Source organism: Canis lupus, chromosome X (assembly GCF_003254725.2).
Source record: "Canis lupus dingo isolate Sandy chromosome X, ASM325472v2, whole genome shotgun sequence".
Lineage (NCBI taxonomy): Eukaryota > Metazoa > Chordata > Mammalia > Carnivora > Canidae > Canis > Canis lupus.
Genome location: NC_064281.1, coordinates 118,317,561 through 118,337,596, shown reverse-complemented (window position 1 = coordinate 118,337,596; position 20,036 = coordinate 118,317,561). Strand labels below are relative to the sequence as shown.

Genomic DNA, 20,036 nt, shown 5'->3' with positions numbered 1-20,036 from the left:
ATTCTAGAAATGGGACAGGGAAATATGCAAGATGAGCCGGAAGCACCTTGTAGTGCCTGAAAATAAAGAAATGCTTAAAAAAACCAAATACATAAAAACAAACCAATGAAAACATTGCCAGGGGCGTGATGAAGGTATACACAGAGGGAGCTAACAGGAAGAGCACCCAGTGGCCAAACCTGGAACAAGTTAAACAACACAAATATATAGAATGGTGTTGGATTTTAACCCAAAGTGTAATAGAAGTGCCCATGTGTCTGTACTGAGAAAAGAATTTGACTTATTAAACACATAAATATGGGAAAATAGGTAGATCTCCAAAGGAGAACAATTCTGGATTACACAGATACACTCACTTCAAAATAGTAGAGCATAACTCCCTAGAAACTGAAGTGTGGGCCACATACGGTGACTTTCTTCCAAAGAGGACAGTATGGAAAGGGGGATGACACCAGTAAGTTTACAGTGGAGACACCTACAAGGCATTAACTCGGTCAGGTGATCAAGGTAAACCTCATCAGTGAGAAATCAAGCTACTGGTATGTAGTGTTGGTAGGATGTAATGACAGTAGCACTTCACAGCTGTGATCTTCCTTTCCAAAACACAGAACTCCAGACTAATCATGAGTAAAACATCAGAAACATCGAGACAGAGGGCCAATGTACAAAATATGTAATCACTCCTCCCCAAAAGAGTCAAGCTCCTCAGAAACAAAGAAACTGCCACAGCCAAAGAAACACTAGAAATAATGTAAGGCGGTATGTTGGCAGGGATCCTGGAACAGAAAATAGATCTGGGTAAACACTGCTGAAGTCTGAGTAAAGTATGGCTTCAGTTACTAATAAATGAAGTGTCAAAATTACCCCATTAATTGTAACAAATGTACCACATTGACGGAAGCAACCTCTTCTGCTTTCTGTCATAATGGGAAACTGAGTGAGGGGCATATAAAAACTGTACTATCTTTGCAAATTTTTTACAAGTCGAAAAGAAAATAGTTTAAAATTAATAGTTTATTGAAGTTTTTAAAAGAAAAAGGGCAAAGAGCAACTGAACAAAAGGTAATGGCTAAGTTTCAGAAAAATAAAGAAAGATTCAAAGGAAAAGCAAACACAAGCACACAAAACCAGGCAGTGTGAAACACAACCTTCCTGAATCTTCTTCACTTCTTTCCCCTCCTTTAGCTTCCAATCCAGCATCATAGACTAGTCTGCATTTTTCCATCTCATAGACATTTCTGGAATCCATTCCTTCTTTGAGCCCTGGAACCCCTGCCCTAGCCCTGCCTCTCAGCTGTCTTCCCCGGATTTTAGCAGGAGGCTCTCAGTGATGCCAGATGGAGACCTGCAAACACTTATTTGCCCACGAAGGGCCTTAGGACACCTGCAGGGGTATCTGCCACAGGGCAGGTCTGGCAAGAGCCAGGCAGCAGCTCAACTCCTCGCAAAGGAGACCAGAGTGTAGAGCAGGCCTTTCACTCTGCCTGGGAAAAAGCAGACGCTTCTCAGATCGGGAAGACAAGGACCAAGAGTGAGTCTTCAAGGCCTGTGAGCTCGTGTCTGACTTGCTTTGCCCTGCTTACAACAGCTCAGGGCCTGGGTGTCATGTGTCACACAGGAGGCTGTGGCTAAAGAGATGCACCCAGAACGACTCCAACAAGGGGGTAGGAGGCCCAGGGGTGTCTGAGCTCCTACAGCTCACCAGTCCTTCTCAACTCTGGACCCACCAGTTCCCCACAGCAAGCAACATTAGCAGAGGTGTCCCCGCATCCAGCCACGACTGCCTCACAGGGTCTGCTCCTGGGACTTGTGCCAAGGCCACCAGCCTCAGGATAGTGGGTGCTCCTCCTCACCCCTCTCGTGGGGTGGCCGACCTTCTGCACAGCCTGCTGCCTGGGGACCCGAGGGCCCTCCTGCCCAGCTGCTTACAAAATCCTCATGTGAGCCCGGGAGCCTGCGGGGTGTGGGGGAGTATCCCAGGGACCACTGCCCTCACCCACTACACTTTCCTCTGATCAAACTGCTCCTTTCGGGACCCCTGGGGCCCAGGCGGCTCTGGGGATGGCAGAGAGGTCCATGCCCCCTCCCTGGCCTCAGAAATCCAATCTCGCAGTGGCCTTCACAAGAACATCAGCTTCAGAGAGCAGTGGCTATTATCCATGATTCTCTGACAAGAACCACCCAGGATAGGCAGCTTCCTGTGGGGCAGCTCCTCTTTTGAACACCTCCACCCCAGCCTTGCACCTTAAAGGTGCAGAATCTGGAGTCTTGCACCTAAGGAAACGTGTGTGCCTGACTTAAGTCCCGTAGTAAAAGAAGACAGTGGACTGTGCTCTGTGAGCTCACAGTGTGGTAACGAATCCCTTGACTCCCGAAGCTTCTGTAGAATCAGCCTCATGCAATTTCCTACACTCCCAATCGTGCTGGCCATTCTCCAACTGTCAGGACCCAGTCCCTCAACCTTGTCCCTCATTTTCTCTCACTGGGGGGATCAGATCCTTGATCCTGCAAGGAGGAATGCAAGGAGAGGAGGCATGCACCATCCTCATGGGTGGTCTTGTCTCTGCACCTCAGCCACAGACTTCTGTGTATTTTCCAGTTGGCCACCTGCAATTGTCCAGAGTGGTGGTACAGTCGGAGGGACCATACAGTGGCCAAGGGGCCAAGAGCCCTGGGGGCAAAGGGGTAGAAATGTGCCCTTTTTCTTTGCAGCCCAGGATGGCACCATTACATGCAGTCATTATGTCCCCTCCATGTCCTCCAAAATATGATAGCTCCCTTCCTATTTCCAGTTTCTTTGAAACTGTATTACTTTCCTATTGCTGTGGTAACAGATCACCACAAAGTTAGTGGCACAACACAAATTCATTAATGGAACAACACAAATGTTGGAAGTCAGAAGTCCCAGGAGAGTCTCACTGGGCTAACATCAAGCCATGAGCAGGGCTGTGATGCTTTGGGAAGTCTCCAAGGAGAAATGTGTTTTCATGACTTTTCCAACACCCAGAGGGTGACCACCATCTTTGGCTCATAGATGCTTCCTCCATCTTGAAAGTCAGCAATGGGCAGTTGAGTCTCTCACATGACCGCCTTCTTCCACATTTGGTATAAATACATATACAAACGCATGTATAACGGGAACACACACGCACATACGTGTGTCGCTGTCCGTATTTAGGTGATATGTACGTACATTTGCATACCAGCACCTATAATCTGCACACCTTATACATACGCGTGCACTGGACACACGCTAGGTAGAGAGGGACGGTGTGTTTCTCCCGATGACGCAGCATGTCAGGGGAAAACTCCCTGCAGTGGGCCCCGCAATACGGGACACCCCTAGACACCCTTGCAGCTGCTCGGCCGCCCCCAGGAAACTAAACCTTTAACACGATGTCCCTAAAGTCTGGCTGCTGGCCAAGGGACCCCGTGGGAAGGGGCGCTTCCTCCCGGCCCCTGCCCCTGCCCTGCCCCGGGGCTATGGGCGCTGCGGCTGCACAGCAGGCCTGTGTCCTGATGAGGGCCTCCTGGGTGAGGACTGAGAGCCGACCTGTGCCAGGACGCTGGGGGCCGCCGAACCCTGCTGTGCCCCTGCCGGCAGCCCTGGGCCACCCCGGGACCTGCAGAGCCGGTGGGGCCCGAGCCGCAGCAACCACCCCTCGGGCGCTCAGGGACGACACGTCGGGGCCTGAGAGGCTCGGTGTAAGGGGCACCGACTGAGGTCTGCAGAGAGCCGAGGCCGCAGCCCGCCCGAGTCCGGGGAGGGAGGACCCGCGAGAGGACCCAGGGAGCCTCCCACAGGTGTCCTCCTACCCCCGCCACGCAGAGCCCATCTCCCGCGGACGTGCAACCAGCCCTTAGGGACCCCTGGCACGGGGTCCGGATGTGACGTGGGCCGACTTCCGCCTCGGAGGTCTGAGGGAGCGGAGGGCCTCGTGTGGGGGGCGCATTGGGGTCCCCTGGAAGGAGGCCAGGCCCGGGCCGGCGGCAGCCGGGCAGCAGGTAGCCCCGGGAGGGGGCTCCGAGGGCGGGGGAGGGGCCCCGGAGGGCGGCGGGGGGTGGGGGGGCTCTTTCTGAACCCTGAGAGACCACACGGGGGAAGGTGGGGCCGCGGCGTCGAGCTGAGGCCTGGATGCCGGGGCCTGGGGCAGAGGCCTCGGATCCCCGGAGGCAGGACGGGCCCGGGCCCTCCCCGGAGTGGGGTGAGGAGCTGAGGGAGAACTGCGGGGGTCCCCCACCCCACCTTCATGCCTCCACTCCTCCCTGCGAGAGAGAGTCACTGGGCCCCCACCTCGGGGCTGGGGGCGGCCCTGGGGAGGCCGGACACACACGGCCACCCGGGAAATGGGCTGGGGGGGGGTTGGGGACCCGAGCCCAGGGAGCTCAGGAGCCCAATCCTAAGGGAAGTTTGCCAGGGCCTGAGGGGGGGAGGGACCAAGGAGCCCAGGACAGAGGGGACCCGGCGGAGGTCAGGGCCCATGGTGAGCCGGGAAGGCCGCGGAGGAGCCGAATGGGGCCGGATGGTGGCGGCGGGTGCGGAAGGCCTGGGACATCCGGGTACCCGAGAGCCTGAGGCCTGGTGTGGCGGGAGCAGACGCTGAGGGTGCTGGAGGGAGGGTCCCGGGGCTAAGGGGAGGCGAGGGATGGACCCTGAGGGGGACAGAGGGGACCCGGCGGAGGTCAGGGCCCACGGTGAGCCCGGGAAGGCCGCGGAGGAGCGGGACGGGGCCGGATGGTGGCGGCGGGTGAGGCAGGCCTGGGACATCCGGGTACCTGAGAGCCTGGGGCCTGGTGTGGCGGGAGCAGACACTGAGCGGGGGGGAGGGTCCAGGGGCTAAGGGGAGGCGAGGGATGGACCCTGAGAGGGACAGAGGGGACCCGGCGGAGGTCAGGGCCCACGGTGAGCCCGGGAAGGCCGCGGAGGAGCGGGATGGGGCCGGATGGTGGCGGCGGGTGCGGCAGGCCTGGCACATCCGGGTACCCGAAAGCCTGAGGCCTGGTGTGGTGGGAGCAGACGCTGAGGGTGCTGGAGGGAGGGTCCCGGGGCTAAGGGGAGGCGAGGGATGGACCCTGAGGGGGACAGAGGGGACCCGGCGGAGGTCAGGGCCCACGGTGAGCCCGGGAAGGCCGCGGAGGAGCGGGACGGGGCCGGATGGTGGCGGCAGGTGAGGCAGGCCTGGGACATCCGGGTACCCGAGAGCCTGGGGCCTGGTGTGGCGGGAGCAGACACTGAGGGGGGGGGGAGGGTCCAGGGGCTAAGGGGAGGCGAGGGATGGACCCTGAGAGGGACAGAGGGGACCCGGCGGAGGTCAGGGCCCACGGTGAGCCCGGGAAGGCCGCGGAGGAGCCGAATGGGGCTGGATGGTGGCGGCGGGTGCGGCAGGCCTGGCACATCCGGGTACCCGAGAGCCTGAGGCCTGGTGTGGTGGGAGCAGACGCTGAGGGTGCTGGAGGGAGGGTCCCGGGGCTAAGGGGAGGCGAGGGATGGACCCTGAGGGGGACAGAGGGGACCCGGCGGAGGTCAGGGCCCACGGTGAGCCCGGGAAGGCCGCGGAGGAGCGGGACGGGGCCGGATGGTGGCGGCGGGTGAGGCAGGCCTGGGACATCCGGGTACCCGAGAGCCTGGGGCCTGGTGTGGCGGGAGCAGACGCTGAGGGGGGGCGGAGGGAGGGTCCAGGGTCTATGGGGACTGAGTGATGGACCCTGAGGGAAACAGACGGGACCCGTCGGAGGGTCACAAGGGCTGTGAAGCCCCCCCGGGGGATAGGGACTTGCCCTCACGTGGGAGTATGGGTGCTCAGACTTCCATATCTGGGTCTCCCGAGACACTGGGGGCCCCTGGCGTCAGGAGCAGGGCCTAGGATATGTGGGCAGAGGGGAGGGCCCCGGGTGCTGCTGGGAATCCCGGTGAGGATGTGGAAGATGCCCAGGGGACCCTGCACCCCAGCCCAGAGTCGGTCCCGGGAAGGTCGTGGGTGCGGTTGGGAACACGTGGTGAGGCCCCCCTCCGCATCCGGGCTCTCAGAGACCAGGGGGCTGGTGTTCAGAGCAGGGCCTCCCTGAGGGGGCAGAGGGTGGGCCCAGGTCCTGCTGGGTTCCTGGCGAGGATGTCCATGGAGGACGAGGGACCCTGCACCCCAGTCCACAGTCAGTCCTGGGAGGCAGGCCGAGTGGAGCCAGGCAGAGGCCCAGGCACCCAGGGAGCCCCGCCAGCAGGGGGGGAAGAAGGGCCCAGGGAGCCTGTCTCCCGCCCCCGAGCTCAGCCCCCTCTGTGAGCCCTGGGAAACCCCCGGGCTGGGTTGCGGTCTTGATGTTAAGACGGTCACTACCTGTCTCCGTTGGGGTCCGGGCAGAGGGGAGGGCCTGGGTGTGAGCGGCCCAGCCTCCGGACGGCTGCGCGAGGGGCCCGAGGTCTCCTAGGGCTGGAGGAAGGACCCCCGAGGGACTGAGACCCCGAGGGAGTCGGTCCCCAGGGAGCCCCGAGCACCACCGCCCTGCCCCTGCTTCAGCCTCGGGAGGCTGCAGGGGGTGGACAAGTCCTGAACTTCATGGCCGTTGGTGCGATGGGGCCTCCCACACTGTGGCCATTGGGCTGGAGCACTACCTCCAGGGTGTGGGCGGCGGTGGAGTCGGGTGGGGTGAGGGGCAATGGCCCACGTGTGGCTGGCGGCCAAAGCCAGTACCACAGGGGCACTGAAGCCCTAGGGACACAGACTAGACTGGGTCCTGGGAGCCCCCGGGCCCGATGACCACCTTGGGCTGTCCTGGCTTGCCAGCCAAGTCTCTCGGAAGGAGCTGGGTAGGAGCCCGCCCACAGCCAACCTGGGGCCTAAAGGGATTGAAGGTAAGGACCACAGGGAGGAGTGACGGACCCTGGGTCCCAGCACATGCAGTCCAGGGAGGGACCCTGGGCCCCAGCACATGCAGTCCAGGGAGGAAGGAGGCCCCCATGCAAGATGAGCCCATGCTTCCATCCTGATGTCCACGTCTGGGTGTTAGAGCCTGAGGGCTTGTGCTTCAGTGGAGCAGGGCCTCGGGGGGTGGTTGGGGTGAGGGTGTGTTTGGAGGGCACTCGGCCTGTGAGGAGTCAGGGTGAGGACCCTGGGGACGCCTGGCTGGCCCCACCTGGCCCGTGACCAAAGAAGCCAGTGCAGTGGAGGGAGGCCCTGCCCTGTGGGCAGCCCACCGAGGATGGGAGAGCGCTGGCCCTCAGTGGCATGCTCACTTGTCCCTGGGGCGGGTGGGCGGCAGGAAGGTGGCCTCACCTGGGGTTGGTATGGTCTTGGTGTGAGGGTCACGTGTCCTCTATGGGAGGATGGGGGACCGGAGGAAGAGCAGGTCCTGGCAGGATAATGCTGAGGACCCTCCCGGGAGCCTGAAGGCATCTGCGCCCCAGGACAGAGGGGCCAGTCTCCAGGCCAGCCCTTCCTGATATTGCTGAGGGATTGGGGGCGGGGGGGCTTTGCGGCTGTGACCTGCCTGGCAGAGGACACAGGACAGGATGGGGACATAGGACATAACAGGGTACCTCTCCCTGCTCCTCTCCTAGTTCTCAGGGTGTTGAGGACCCCGCTGGGAGAGGTCCCAGTCAGAGTGTGGGAGGAGGCCCACCTGGGTGATAGATGCCTAGGAGTCCCAGGGCCTGCCAAGAGTCTTCTGAGGAACCCCGCCCACCCCACATTGAAGGGGTGTATGGCCCCAAAGACAGCCATCAGGCCCAGGAGGTGATGGCCCCAAATATGGGTGCCCTTCCCTGGCAGCCCTAGGAAGGGAACCCGTGGTGCAGCCTGTCCCACGGAGCCCCTCCTCCTCTCCAGATCCCTGGGCTCAGGGAGGGGCGGGCCTGGGCCTGAGGGACTGGAGTCAGGTCAGCAGAGGAGGCGGGTGCCCTGCCATGGCCCTGGTCCAGGACCTGGCGGGGATCGAGGTGAGAAATGAGGGGATGCCTCCCACAGCAGGATCCCTAGGGACCATGTGTGGGCCATGGGGAGAGGCGGGACCGGTGGCCCAACTGATTTCTCTGGACTTTAGCTGGTGGGGAGTCGTGGCAGGGGCCCTTGCAAGGAAGGTGCAAAGAGGGTGGCCTCAGGGCTAGCCGGAGGGTCTTCCCAGGCCTTGTGTGGGGTCCAGGTGAAGACACAGAGGCACCCCATCCCAGCCCAGATGGAAGCCAGAGCTGGCCCTGGACTTTGGCAAGTGTGGCCTGGGCTTGGGCCCTGGCTTCCTCCTGTGGAGTGTCGAGGCCCTGTTTTCTTGCAGGGATGTTTGGCCTGAGAAGGACAGGGCCGGGGCAGACCCTTGAGAGGCCTGGGGGGGAACGTCCCACCTGGGCTGCCGGGGACCTCCCAGACTGTAAGCCAACCCTCCTGTCCACACTGGGCCCCAGGGCTGGGCTGGCAGTCTGCATCCTGAGGACCCTCCTCCTTCCCTCCTGCAGGGACTTCAAGAACTGGCAGCGGAGGCCTCGGTCTGAGGCGGGCGTCCCTCGGGACACAGAGCTGAGGAGGCACGGGCCAGAGCCACTTGTCCAGGTGAGGTGCACGCTCTCTCTGAGCCTGGTGTCAGGGGCTCTCCCAGCCCAACACGGGAGCCCTCTGCAGGGGAGCCCGGCACGGCCCCCTGTCAGCCCTGGCACCTCGGGGTATCTTGGCCGGGCTGCCCTCTGACAAGCTCTCCCAACTCTGTCTTCAGGTTCAGCCCGAATCTGACACCATGCCCCTGAGGAATAGCAGCGAGCTTTGGAAGCAGGGAGACCTAGAGGAGGCCCAGGGCCTGGTGGATGCTCAGCTGTCTGGGGCTGAGGAGGAGGAAGAAGGGGAGGAGGAGGCTCCACCTCCCCCCTCTCCCCCATCTCCCCCGGACCCCCTATCTCATCTCTTTCTGTCCTCCTCCTCCTCCTCCTCCTCCTCCTCCTTCTCCTCCTCCTCCTCCTCCTCTTCCCCTTCCTTGTCCTTCTGTGGCATGGTCTGTGGCGCCCCAGAGGAAGGGTGTGCTGCTGCCGGGGCCCTGAGTGCTCCCCAGAGCTCTCAGAGTGCCGACCCCTCCCCCAGTGGTGGGGCAGCTGGTGGCCTTGGCCAGCCCGAGCCTCCTGGCCCCAGCGGCCCAGGGGAGGCGGGAGATGAGGAGCTCTTGGTGGAGGGCAGTTTCCGCATGAAGACGGCTGCCCTGGTGGTATTCCTGCTCCTCAAGTATCGCACCAAGGAGCCCATCAGCAAGGCAGAGATGCTGGAGGTCTTCTCCCCAGAATACCAGGACGACTTCCCCGCCATCTTGAGCCAAGCGTCCATCTGCTTGAGGCTGGTCTTTGGCCTAGATGTGATTGAAGTGGATCCCAGCGAGCACTCCTACGTCCTCAACCCCATCCTGGGCCTCACCTGGGATGGGATGCTGAGCGATCAGTGGGGTCTCCCCAAGACCAGCCTCCTGGGGCTGATCCTGGGGTTTATCCTACTTCAGGATGGATGTGTCCTTGAGGAGGAGGTGTGGGAGACTCTGGGGTTCACGGCAGTGTACGATGGCCAAGAGAACACCATCTATGGGGAGCCCGTGGATCGCCTCACCAATGTCTGGGTGCAGGAAGGCTACCTGGAGCGCCGGCAGGTGGCGGGCAGTGACCCTGCCCGCAATGAGTTCCTGTGGGGGCCCAGGGCCTACGAGGAAACCAGCAAGGTGCAGGTCATGGACTTTCTGCTCCAGATCGGTAGCAACAACCTGGGGTCCTCCCTGGTCCTGTGAGAAAAGATTCTGAGATAAGGAAAAGGGGCCACAGCCCCAGGGGCAGCCAGTCCCTTTTCAAGCTTTTGTGGTTCCGGCATGAAGGGAGGCCTTAGGGTGCTTCCTCCCGGTGTTGTCTCGTTGGATTTGTAAAGAGAAAGTCCTGGGCGTTCTCAGGGGTTAAGGGCCAGGGCATTTTGGGGGAAAGCAGGGCCAAGAGCCTCTCTGGGGGCCTGGGCTCTACAATGACCCCGACATCCAGAGCTTGGTTTCTTTGAGGAAGCTCTCCCTGTTTGTTCCTTGGGATAGAAGGTTCCCGCAGCCCAGTGCGTGAGTGACACACACCGCTTCGCGTTCGTACTTCCCCGGTTCAATATATTTTTAAATATTTATTATTTATTTATTTATTTATTTATTTATTTGTTTATTTGTTTATTTATTTGTTTGTGAGAATACACAGAGTGCAGAGAGAGAGAGAGGCAGAGACACAGGCAGAGGGAGAAGCAGGCAGAGGGAGAAGCAGAGAGCCTGACATGGGGCTTGATCCCGGGTCTCCAGGATCATGCCCAGGGCTGAAGTTGGCACTAAACCGCTGAGCTACCCTGACAGCCCCCCAGTTCAAGAGTTAAGAGTTTTGTCTGCCCTGGATACAAGTTGGGAGACCCTCTCTCCTTGTTTGGGTTCTGGATGAAAACACAGGGCAATGGCGTTGGAATCTGTTGGAAAGGCCAAGAGTGGAGCAGGCAAGTGCTGGAGGGTGGAAATAGGAAAATAAACCTTGTTCACTTTTGCTTCTTACCTGTGCCGTGTGCCTATTTTCCAAAGTAACGTGATGTGCGCTCATGCATTCACTTGGTTTTGCTGGAATGGGCGAGAAGGTTCCTGACTGAGGCCAGAGAGCCCTGCTGGCGGCTCCCTCACAGCCACACAGCGGCTGAGCTCTGCTCCCTGCAAGGCCCTGTGTGTGAGCACGGGGGACACGGGGGCCCGTGGTCACACCGCCTTCAGGGACTCTGTCTAGCAGCCACTATCCCACAGGAAGGCAGGGAGGGGTGCCCTGAGACCTGCACTAGCCCACCAGCCCAGAGCTTTTCCTGAAATTGTGGGAGGTCTGCGTTGCCCCCAGTGGGGCAAGAAGCCTGCCCCAGCGTCAAGGCCATTGAATCCTATGTGGTCTGGGAGGGTCGTGTGCAGACAGCTCATTCTGCTCAGTTTCTCTTCGGTTTCCCTTGCTCTCCCATCCTGGGATATGTCACGGGAACAGGAAATTCTTAGGGCAGGGGGTGTGGTGGGGGACGTCACAATAAGGCTGGACCTTCTCCCAACCACTAACGGTCCTCATTTGCCAGTGGTCCCGTGTGCCGGTCTCTCCTGAAATGGGACAGTAACAGAGACTGGCAGGTGGCAGTGCATCAGGGGAAAGAGCACATTGCCAGCCCGTGGAGATTTTCGAGGTTCCTGCCATGGGAATTGCAGCAAGGTGCTAGGAGTGAGGAGGGATCGCTGCCCCTGAACCACCACAGCAATGTGAGTGTGCAAAGTAGTGACAATCAGATGTGATCCTGCCTTGGAAGCACCTGCCCCACAGCTGGTGGCTGCTTGGGGGAATTCTGCAGAGGAGCCTCTGTGCCCCGCAGAGAGGGCCGGTGGGCAGTCCTTCCTGCCACCTGACCCTTGGGTCCCCGAGACACGGCCATCAATCCTCTCAGGCCCCGCACAAGGTTCCTTCGGGAGGCCGGCAGCCCGCTGCCCAGTGGCCGGGCCGGGATTGGGGGTGTCCTGCTCCTGGGGCCCAGCCGGCAGCCCCCATAGCCCCTGCTGCCCGCCCTGCCCTGTCTCTCCTGACCGTGGCCTCAGCCTGCAGACCTTGGGTCTTGGTCCTGTCTCCCCACTTCCAATTGCTCTCTCCCCAGTGCTGCTGTTCACGGATGCTCATCTTGCTGTGGGGGTCCCCAGATGGGGATGCCCTCTCTGCCTACCTGTGCTCCCAGGGGTGCTGACCAGGCTGTGCTGCTGGCGGTGCGTGTCCTAGGGGCCAGAAAACTACCCTCCTAGCTGGTGACCCTGGCGACTGTGCCAGGTGGGTATTGTCAGAGAACTCCTGGGTCATAGCCATCGTTCTGTGAAGCTGGTGTCCTCGTGATGGCCACTGCGAGGTTGGCTCTCTGAAGCTGAGGCAGAGACGGGGTGTGTACCTATCAGCCATCCCCAGAGCCGCCGGGACCCTAGAGTCCCGAAATGGGCACTTTGAGCAGAGGAAAGTGTAGTGGGTGACGGCGGTGGTAACCGGGATGCTCCCCCACACCCTCACAGGCCCCCTGGCTCACATGAGGATTTTGCAAGCAGCCGGGCAGGAAGGCCTTTGGGGACCCTGGAGGCAGGCAGTGCAGAAAGTCAGTTGCCCCACGAGAGGGGGGAGGAGGAGCACCCGCCATCCTGAGGCTGGTGGCCTTGACACAAGTCCCAGGAGCAGGCCCTGTGGGACAGTTGCGGCTGGATGCTGGGACCCTGCATGGTGTCCTGGGAGGGAAGTGACTGCTGGGGCCCGGGGTTTGATCCAGGCCACCATGGACTGCTCGCACAGAGCACTCAGGATGTCTGAGAACCAGCATGTGGGTCCTCGGGGAGGCATCTCCGGGGTGCCAGGTCCTATCCCACAGTGTATTCACACACAGAGGCTAGGTGTCTGGCAGTTGTCACCAGGCCACGGCCGATTATGCACAACGTTCCCTGTCCCCAGCAGGAAGTCCTGACGTTATGTAAATGCCCTGAGCTGCTGCCCTGACAGGCTGGCACAAGGCACCTTGGCCATGGTCCTGCTCCTCAGGAGACCTCGTTGCTGAGCCATGGCCAAGCCTTCTCTGAATGCACCCTTTGGCTGCTCTCTGACCTGCTATCTGGCCTCCACCTGCCTGCCCTGTGTGACAAATACCACTGGCACCTGCCCTGGGGCCATTCCTGGGCCCGACTTGGGCCTCCCTGCCTGTCTTCAGGCCCGGAGCTGGCCAAGGCAAGCTGGCCCCGCCCCCAGAGAGAGGGGGTGTGCCAAGGGTTCCCAGGTCCACCCCCTGTGGGGATGCAGTGCGGGTCCTGAGACCCCCTGGGTGGGGTATTGATGTGCTGGCCTGCTGGGTGGCTGACGTGCGGCCTGCCTAGGGCAATGAGCCTGCGGGATGACATGGGGCACCAGTCAGCTGGGCGACAAGGGGCCAGACTGGGCCAGGGTCAAGCCTGAACCCCAGGGAGGCCCTCGAGGGGCCACAGCTCCTCCAGCCCCATGCGTGTGGGATCCTCTCCCTCCTCCCACACTCGGTCCTGCCTCCACACGGCCCCGGGGCCTGGCATCCAAGTAGAAACGATGGTGACCCTGAGGCGCTGCTAAGAGGCCGCGTGGGCGGGGGTCCATGTCAAGCTGTGGGTGGCATCGGTGCCCGGCACTCCCACGGTCCCCCAATCATGGGACGTGGAGCGTTGGCACGATGTCCTCCGCGGAGGACAGCTGGACTCCTACTGACGGCAGGGAGGACCCTGAGGCCTAAGCCACCAGGTTTCGCCCTTGGAGGGTGCTCAGCTGAACGGGGCGTTGTACTGCTCCCCCTGCCCCCGATGGACGCTCCACGAGTCTGACCCTGTGCACGGTCACACGGGTCACACGGTCGCAAGGGTGACACGGGGATAGTCTCCCTGCAAGGTCAAGCATTGCTGTGCGTTAGGCAGGGTGACGCCCGGAAGGACAAGGCCCGGTCCACATCGGCGTCCACAGACCCCGCAGTCGTTAGCGTCTGTCTTGCGCCTGCTTTCCCCGGGTGTGGAGATTGGGAACCAGGCAATGCTTGTCTTCTGATCCCCGTGCCTGGGGCGGGGGGAGGTCCTGCTCTCCCACTGAGGATGTGTTACCCAGGCCTGTTCCCCTCCCAGGTCACAAGTGAGCAATGTCTGCCCTGCCCAGGAATGCGATCAGGGGGCGCTACTGGCCTGTGTGCGGAGGGGCAAGGGGTCTGAGTGCTTGAGCTCCAAGGGGCCGGACAGGAGCCCCGTTCAGGGCAGAAGCAGAGGCCGCAGTCACCAGGTGTACAGCCTGTCCCACAGGCACCCAGTGCCGACACACCCCAGGGTCTCCTGTCCTGGTGCCTCCTGCCCCCTGGTGCTCCTCACAGGCACTTACAGCAGGAGGCGCGGGGGCCCTGCATGGGACGAGCGGTCAGCACGGGAAATGCATGACCGCTCTGGGGAGGAGGAGGCTCCTCTGCCCGGAAGCTGGGGGAGCACAGTGGGCCCGGCCCTCTGGGGACCCAAGGCGAGGTCCATCCCGGGAACTTGGCACCCCGCCCATTTCTGAGGACCTGCGCCGGGCCGAAGGCTGTGGCCCAGGGCGCATCCCTGCCCCTGTCACCTCGCCTCTGACCATGCTGGAGCTGGAGATATGGACGAGACGCCGGCGGGGCCTCTCCGATGCTTACCTACTGGTCCATGGCGCCTGCTTCCCGCAGAGGAAGCAGAGGTCCTAAAATCTTGGCTCCTACCCTACCCCTCTTCTATCCTCCCTGCCAAGAAAAGCCCCACACTCTGAAGAAGCAAAGAACACTTCCTCCCTCCTTCCCCATCTCCTGTGTGGAGACCATTGCTGGGTGTGACTCATACTAATACACTTGTATTTGCATGGAGCGAACCTGCTTTAGTCTCCGGTCTGACGGTAGAGGGAAGCAGAAGCAACGAGGGGAGACTTGCATGTACACAGGAGGTGCGGAAGACCCAGAAAGGGGAGCTGAAGGTATACTCAGGTCACGCAGGAACTTTTACGCAGGTGCTAGAAGCTTCTGTCAGAGTGGCCACAAGGCCCTTTAACAGGCACGGGCCCATGTAACTCCCTGTGGACTGCCACAAACCAAAGCTTTGTGTGAAATCTCCAATTTCTTGGGGTGGTCGGGGCGTGCGTCGGGAAAGCTGTAGCTCCCTGCTCTGAGCCTGCTCCATTCCCCTCAGCTCTGAACTGCAGGACTCTGGGCCCTACGGGGCTGGAGCCCCTCCAGCTCTGGGGAGAGTTTATTTGCTGGGTGATGTTGCTGGGCGGGCACTTCCTTTCTCACCTGCTAGTGTGGTGTAACACACATGATGACCTTTTTCCCTCCTCTCTTCACCCCGGGAAAATACAATAAAAACCTATTGGTACTGGAAAAAAAAGAACCTCAGAAAGTTAGCAAAGAACAGAGGAATGGGACGCCAGGGAGGCTCAGGGTTTGGGCGCCTGCTTTCGGTTCGGGGCGTGATCCCGGGGTCCTGGGATACAGTCCCACATCAGGCTCCATCCAGGCAGCCTGCTTCCCCCTCTGCTGTGTCTCTGCCTCTCTCTGTGTTTGTCTCTGATGAAAAAATAAATTTTTGGGAAAAAAAATAACAGAGCAACCCTCGTATCTGTGACGCCTGCCATGCACAGTTTGCAGGGGCCGGTCAGGGACTCAGGAACCCCAGCAGTGTCCTCCTGTGTTTTGAGGGGCCCCGGAATGTGTCTGAAATGGCATTCCTCAGAGTGACATGGATTCTGTCGCCGTGGTGACCTGGAACAACCATATTGTAACCAGAACTATCATCATGCTTAGCTAGTGAACTGTTCGGTTGGATTTCATCCTTGGGAAGCGGGGGCTGTTCTCCTCCCGGAGGCTCCTGTGCAAACTGAGGCCTCAGGAGCTTCGTGGTATCTAGTGGAAGCAGGACGCGATCCATCGGGTGGGGGTGGGATGGGCCACACTGCAGGCCAGGGTCAGCACCCAGGGCCAGGGAGCCACGGGGGCAGGGTCCTCCTTTGCGTGTGTGTGGGGGCGCTGTGCTGGGCCACGCGGGCTGTTGAGCGGCGCCCCTGGTCTCTGTGCTCCGGCGGCATAGCACCCCTCCTCCTCCGGCCCGCTCCCCAGTTGGGACACCTAGTGTCTCTAGACCCCGCCCCGTATCTCCAGGAGGGAGACCTTCCCTGTGTGGATGGCTGTCTTAGGTGGACCACTGCTTTTGGGGACCGATCTGGGGATTTCGAAGGCCTTGGTGGGGACCGAGGTCTCAGCTCTTGCTGCCAAGGGTCCCGGTGTCGGGTGCTGCTTCGTCTGCCCTTGCGGAACCACGTGACAACCCATGCCTACCTCTGGGGTGACAGCCCGGGCACCCAGTCAGTCCCTATGGCGCTGGTGTTGCACACGGTGACTCTCGTGATGAGCGGGCGCCCCCATCGTCCCCCAGCCCTGAAGGGACCCTGGGACGAATGTGGCGGGCCTGTGTCCACAGAGCATGCACTCCAGGACAGGCGATGCCCGTGCTTTCCTCACCTGGGCTTGGCCATTCAGTGGCCGAAAGGCTCCGATTCCTTCACCTTCCCCCCGTCACCCTTTGGCGCCTTCACCCAAGAAGGCACAGAGAGAAGGGGGGCCTGGGGCTGCTGCGCGGGGGGTCCATCTCCATCCTACGGCCATGCCCCCATGGAAAAGCAGGTGATCCTCCTGATGCTTGTCCCTGCTGGGCCTTTCCCTGTGGCCTTATATGTCAGCCAGGTTCCCCCTGCTGACGTTTATAGGAAAGTGGTTTTCCCAATTGGGTGTTATCTGGCTCGGGGGGCATGTGGAAGACCCAGATGCAGAGGCCAACCCAATGTACCACCTATGAGCTGAGGACTCCCCGGGGTAAGGAATCTTAGGAAAGATGAGGATGTGGGTGTGAGCGTCAGTTCCGAAGGGAGCGGGCTGGGCCGGAGTGATTCGCCGTGGCCAGAGCAGTGCTACACTCAGGGGAATGAGGGCTCAGTGACCACGTCGGACCGTGTGCATGTCCTACGGGCTCTTGCCCCTTCTTGGGGGGACACCCTACCTGCCATGCAATGGAAAAGAGGAGAGGGATGCCTTGTGGTTCTGGCGGGAGGCACCCCTCACTATCCCCTTCTGCCTGATGTCGGAGGCCTCCTGGGGTCCAGGACACTTAATTGCTCTGGGGAGATTGTGGACGCTCATTTCCTAGGCTCCTTCAGACAATCGCCTTTTAAAGAGGTTCATCGCTAAAACAGTGCATTGTATAGAAGAGGGACACCCCGGCAACCGGGGCTTTGTCCTTCCAGGTTTGGCCCAGAGCACCCTTGAAACATTTCATTCAAGAGAGAGAGAGAGTCCCAGGTCCAGTTCTTGCAGCAAAAGCCAAGCGTAGATGCTGCTGCCCGGGCACCCACGAGCACCCCTGCACAGCAACGCTGGAGGGCTCTGGGGGCGCTTGTCCCCATCCGTACCTGGGCGCTGCATACTGGGGGGCCGCCTTTGAGCCCTCTGCCCTGGGGAGAACTGACCTCTTGGTGTGGGGAACGCGAAGGCCCCGTGGGACCCAGGCCCCCACCGGAGAGGGAAATGGGCCTGCTGGGCAGGAGCACAAGGCCCCGGTTACCCCTGGGGCCCCGATGCTCGGTTCTCATGCCTGCCCAGTGCCTCCACGGGCCTCTGTAGGAGCAGAGGCGGGACCCCGGGCACCTAAGTGCGCACAGGGCCCCGCACACGGCAGTGGCAGGCTGTACTCCATCTTCACCCAGGGCAGCAGATGGAGCTGAGGCCTCCCAGCTGCTCGAGAAGAAACGTCCCAGAGGCCGGGAGTACCTGGCTTCAGCAGACAACAGCCCGGTCACCGTCCGGTTTATTGCCCCGCCCGAGGTGGGAGCCCTCTAGCTGCGGTAGGGAGCGCTGTAGGGGCAGTCTGGGCGCCCAGCCATAGGTGGCAGGTATCCCAGGAAACAGTGGCAGACCAGGCAGTAGGGGAACGGGGCCAGGGAGGAGGAATGGAGGGCATGGGGTCAATGGGCCCTGCGGCCTCGACAGGCACCCACGGGTGGCACAGAGGCATCATCCCGGGGAACACAAGGGAGGAAGGTGCAGCAGCACAGGGGGAACGGCAGCCAGGTCCACGGGCGGCGGTGGATGAGGGTACATATGCAGGGGCGGCAGGGCGAGGCACAGCACGGGCAAGGGCGGGGCACCGCCACGGGTACGGCCACGTCAGCCACGAGAGCCACGGGCGCACCGGTGTCCTAGGGCTGGTACTCGGCACCGCGATGGGTCGGGGGGGCGCTCAGCAGCCGCCCCGAGGATGGCGGGAGGGGCGGACTCGCTCTTGACTGGGGCGGGAGGGGCAGACTTGCTCCTGTCCTGGGCAGCGGGACGGCGATGATCCTGGCCGCTCACCAGCTCCTGTTGCTGCTCCCGCTGCTGCTCCGGCTGGTGCTCCGCAGGGGACAGGAGCTCCTCTGGTGCCCGCTGGCGGGATCCGCCTCCGCTGGGCTTCCCAGCCCTTCAGCCTTGTCCTCCTCCTGCCTTTGGGCCGCCTTCACGCCCGCTCTCCTCTTCTTCAGCAGGTGGGGGCAGTCCTTCCTGAAGAGAGGGCTGCTGTAGAACTGTAACTGAGGTTCCGAATGGAAAGGGGGGCAGAAACTCCAGGTCACGACAGGGCCCGGGGCACCGGCAAGGCCGCTCTGGGTGCCTCCGGGCTCTGAGCCAGGGGTTCCAGGGCCTCCCTCTCCAGAGGTCGCAGCCCCAAAGGGAAGCTGTGCCCCTGCTTTCCCTAGGCCACATTCGCTGACTTGAAAGCCCCAGTGCCCTTGGGGGAGGACAAGAGCCACCTGCGCTGGGGATGCGGACAAGCCCGCAGGGGAGAGGGGTAGGGGCTTCCTGAAGGAGCATCAGGGCCATCCGACTACCCCCTGGCTGGGTGTCCCTGGCTCTCGGCCTCCGGGGCCCATCCTTCCACCCTCGGCCGGCTGCCCACGGTGCTCGGGGATGACACTGCCCTGGCCAGGCGACCCGGCCCCCACAGAGCTCTGACTCGGAGCTACAGGTCAGGGACGGGTGTGCACAGCCACCGAGGACCTTGTGTGGCGGACCCCCGCAGGAGGGCAGGAGGGCGGGGCTTCTGGGAGTGAGGGGTGGAAGGGCCGGGTGGCACTCGGGGTGGCCCTCCACCCCCAGGGGTTGCGAAGCCATGGGCACGGCCAGTTGAGCCGGTGCCCCTCATCTCACAGGGACACCAAACCGAATGAGAAACAAAGAAATAGGAAAGGTGGGGCAAGGGGGGATAGTGTTTCCTGGGGAGAACCCTGGGGGCCTCCTTCCTTGCCCACTCTCCCTCTCCCGCATCTGCTCCAGGTCACACATGTCCCTCATGGGGTATCTGAACACAACGCCCCACCCACTGGGCACTGTCCTGGGACCTCATCCAGGGCTCGCTCCCCGGCGCCACCCCTCGGCCGCTGGGGGACACGGGCCCTGATTCCCTGGCGGTGGTCCCGGGGTTTCCAGCCCCCCGTCCCTGGCCCCAGCGCCCCAGTGCCCACGGCTCTGCTCGGCGGGGCCCGAGGGGTGCCGTTACCTTGCTCAGGACACGGACCGGCCCCGGTCCCACTCCCCCGGTGAAGCAGTTGGTGAGGCAGAAGGATGTGTGCACGTCCTGGCGCAGTTTGCTGAATCCATAGAGGTTCAGCTGCCGGATGAAGCTCTTCGTGCAGTCGGTCTCAAACACCTTGTCGGGCCCGTCCCGCTCCAGAATCTCCTTCTGAAACAGCTTCTCCTTGAGGCCGATGCTCGTCCCGTCCTTCTCCCACCAGATGGACGTGAACCGGCTGCTGTTGAGGAGCCTCCACAGCTTCTTGGGAAAGGGCAGACAGAGCAGGTTGCCGCCTGCCACCAACAGCGCATCCTCCACGGTGCGGGGCCTCTTGAGCAGAGGCTCTTGGGCCAGGGCTTGGAACGTGTTCTCTTCCAGGAGCAGCCTGAAGCTGGGGTCCTCGGCCGCCAGGGGACCGGTCGGGACGACTCTGCTGCAAGAGCACTGCTCTGCCAGGCGGCGGGAGCCGCGGCTTCTGGCGGAGGTGGCTCCCTGTGCTGGCCCGGCCCCGGGCCTGTCGGATGGCCGTCCTCCTCGCGAGCCATCCTGAGCAGTGGCCCGTCCTTCATCTCTGTACACAGGACAGTGTGGCATGGCCAGCAGTCCCCGCTGACGGCAGGGCTGCCTGGGACAGCACAAAGGGGCTGAGGACACTTGGGGGTGACATCACCAACAGCCAGCCAGTGACATGACAAAGGGCTGGCCGCACGGGCCACCTGGCTGCTCGCCACCCTTTGGGGCCCACAGGGTCGTCCACCGCTTTACTGAACGCGCCTGACGATCGAGCCGAACACTCGCGGGCCCTCTGCCCCCCATCCGGGGGCGCGGCTGCCCCGCACCCACACATGCACATGCTGACTGAGTGGCTCACGGCTCATTCCTTGGGCCCCTGGGCCCCTGGGCCCCTGGGCCTTCTGCACCTCATCAAG

General features: G+C 61.8%; 2 protein-coding genes across 2 annotated transcripts in view; one reads left to right on the top strand and one right to left on the bottom strand.

The window, feature by feature from the left end:
• Positions 1-10,515, top strand: part of LOC112651674 (melanoma-associated antigen 10-like) — a 126,198-nt gene extending 115,683 nt beyond the window's left edge. The window contains exons 2-3 of the mRNA XM_049107687.1: positions 8,441-8,534; positions 8,695-10,515. Coding sequence (XP_048963644.1) covers positions 8,716-9,738 — 1,023 coding nt within the window. The 5' untranslated portion in view covers positions 8,441-8,534; positions 8,695-8,715 and the 3' untranslated portion in view covers positions 9,739-10,515. The remainder of the gene's footprint in view (positions 1-8,440; positions 8,535-8,694) is intronic.
• Positions 10,516-17,342: 6,827 nt separating this feature from the next.
• LOC112668563 (heat shock transcription factor, X-linked-like) lies at positions 17,343-19,709 on the bottom strand. Its single transcript, XM_025460968.3, has 2 exons — positions 19,093-19,709; positions 17,343-18,127 (listed from the first exon to the last, which is right to left on the bottom strand). The coding sequence occupies exons 1-2, from the start codon at positions 19,699-19,701 to the stop codon at positions 17,909-17,911; spliced, it is 828 nt and encodes a 275-aa protein (XP_025316753.1). The 5' UTR covers positions 19,702-19,709; the 3' UTR covers positions 17,343-17,908.
• Between the last annotated feature and the right edge of the window lie 327 nt (positions 19,710-20,036).

What these genes read in the sequence shown, in the direction of transcription:
- LOC112668563 (XM_025460968.3), bottom strand. Translation starts at nt 19,701, where the DNA reads ATGCCACACTGTCCTGTGTACAGAGATGAAGGACGGGCCACTGCTCAG. An exon ending in CGGTCCGTGTCCTGAGCAAG is followed by an intron (nt 18,128 to 19,092) that starts GTAACGGCACCC and finishes TCGGAACCTCAG; the next exon opens with TTACAGTTCTACAGCAGCCC.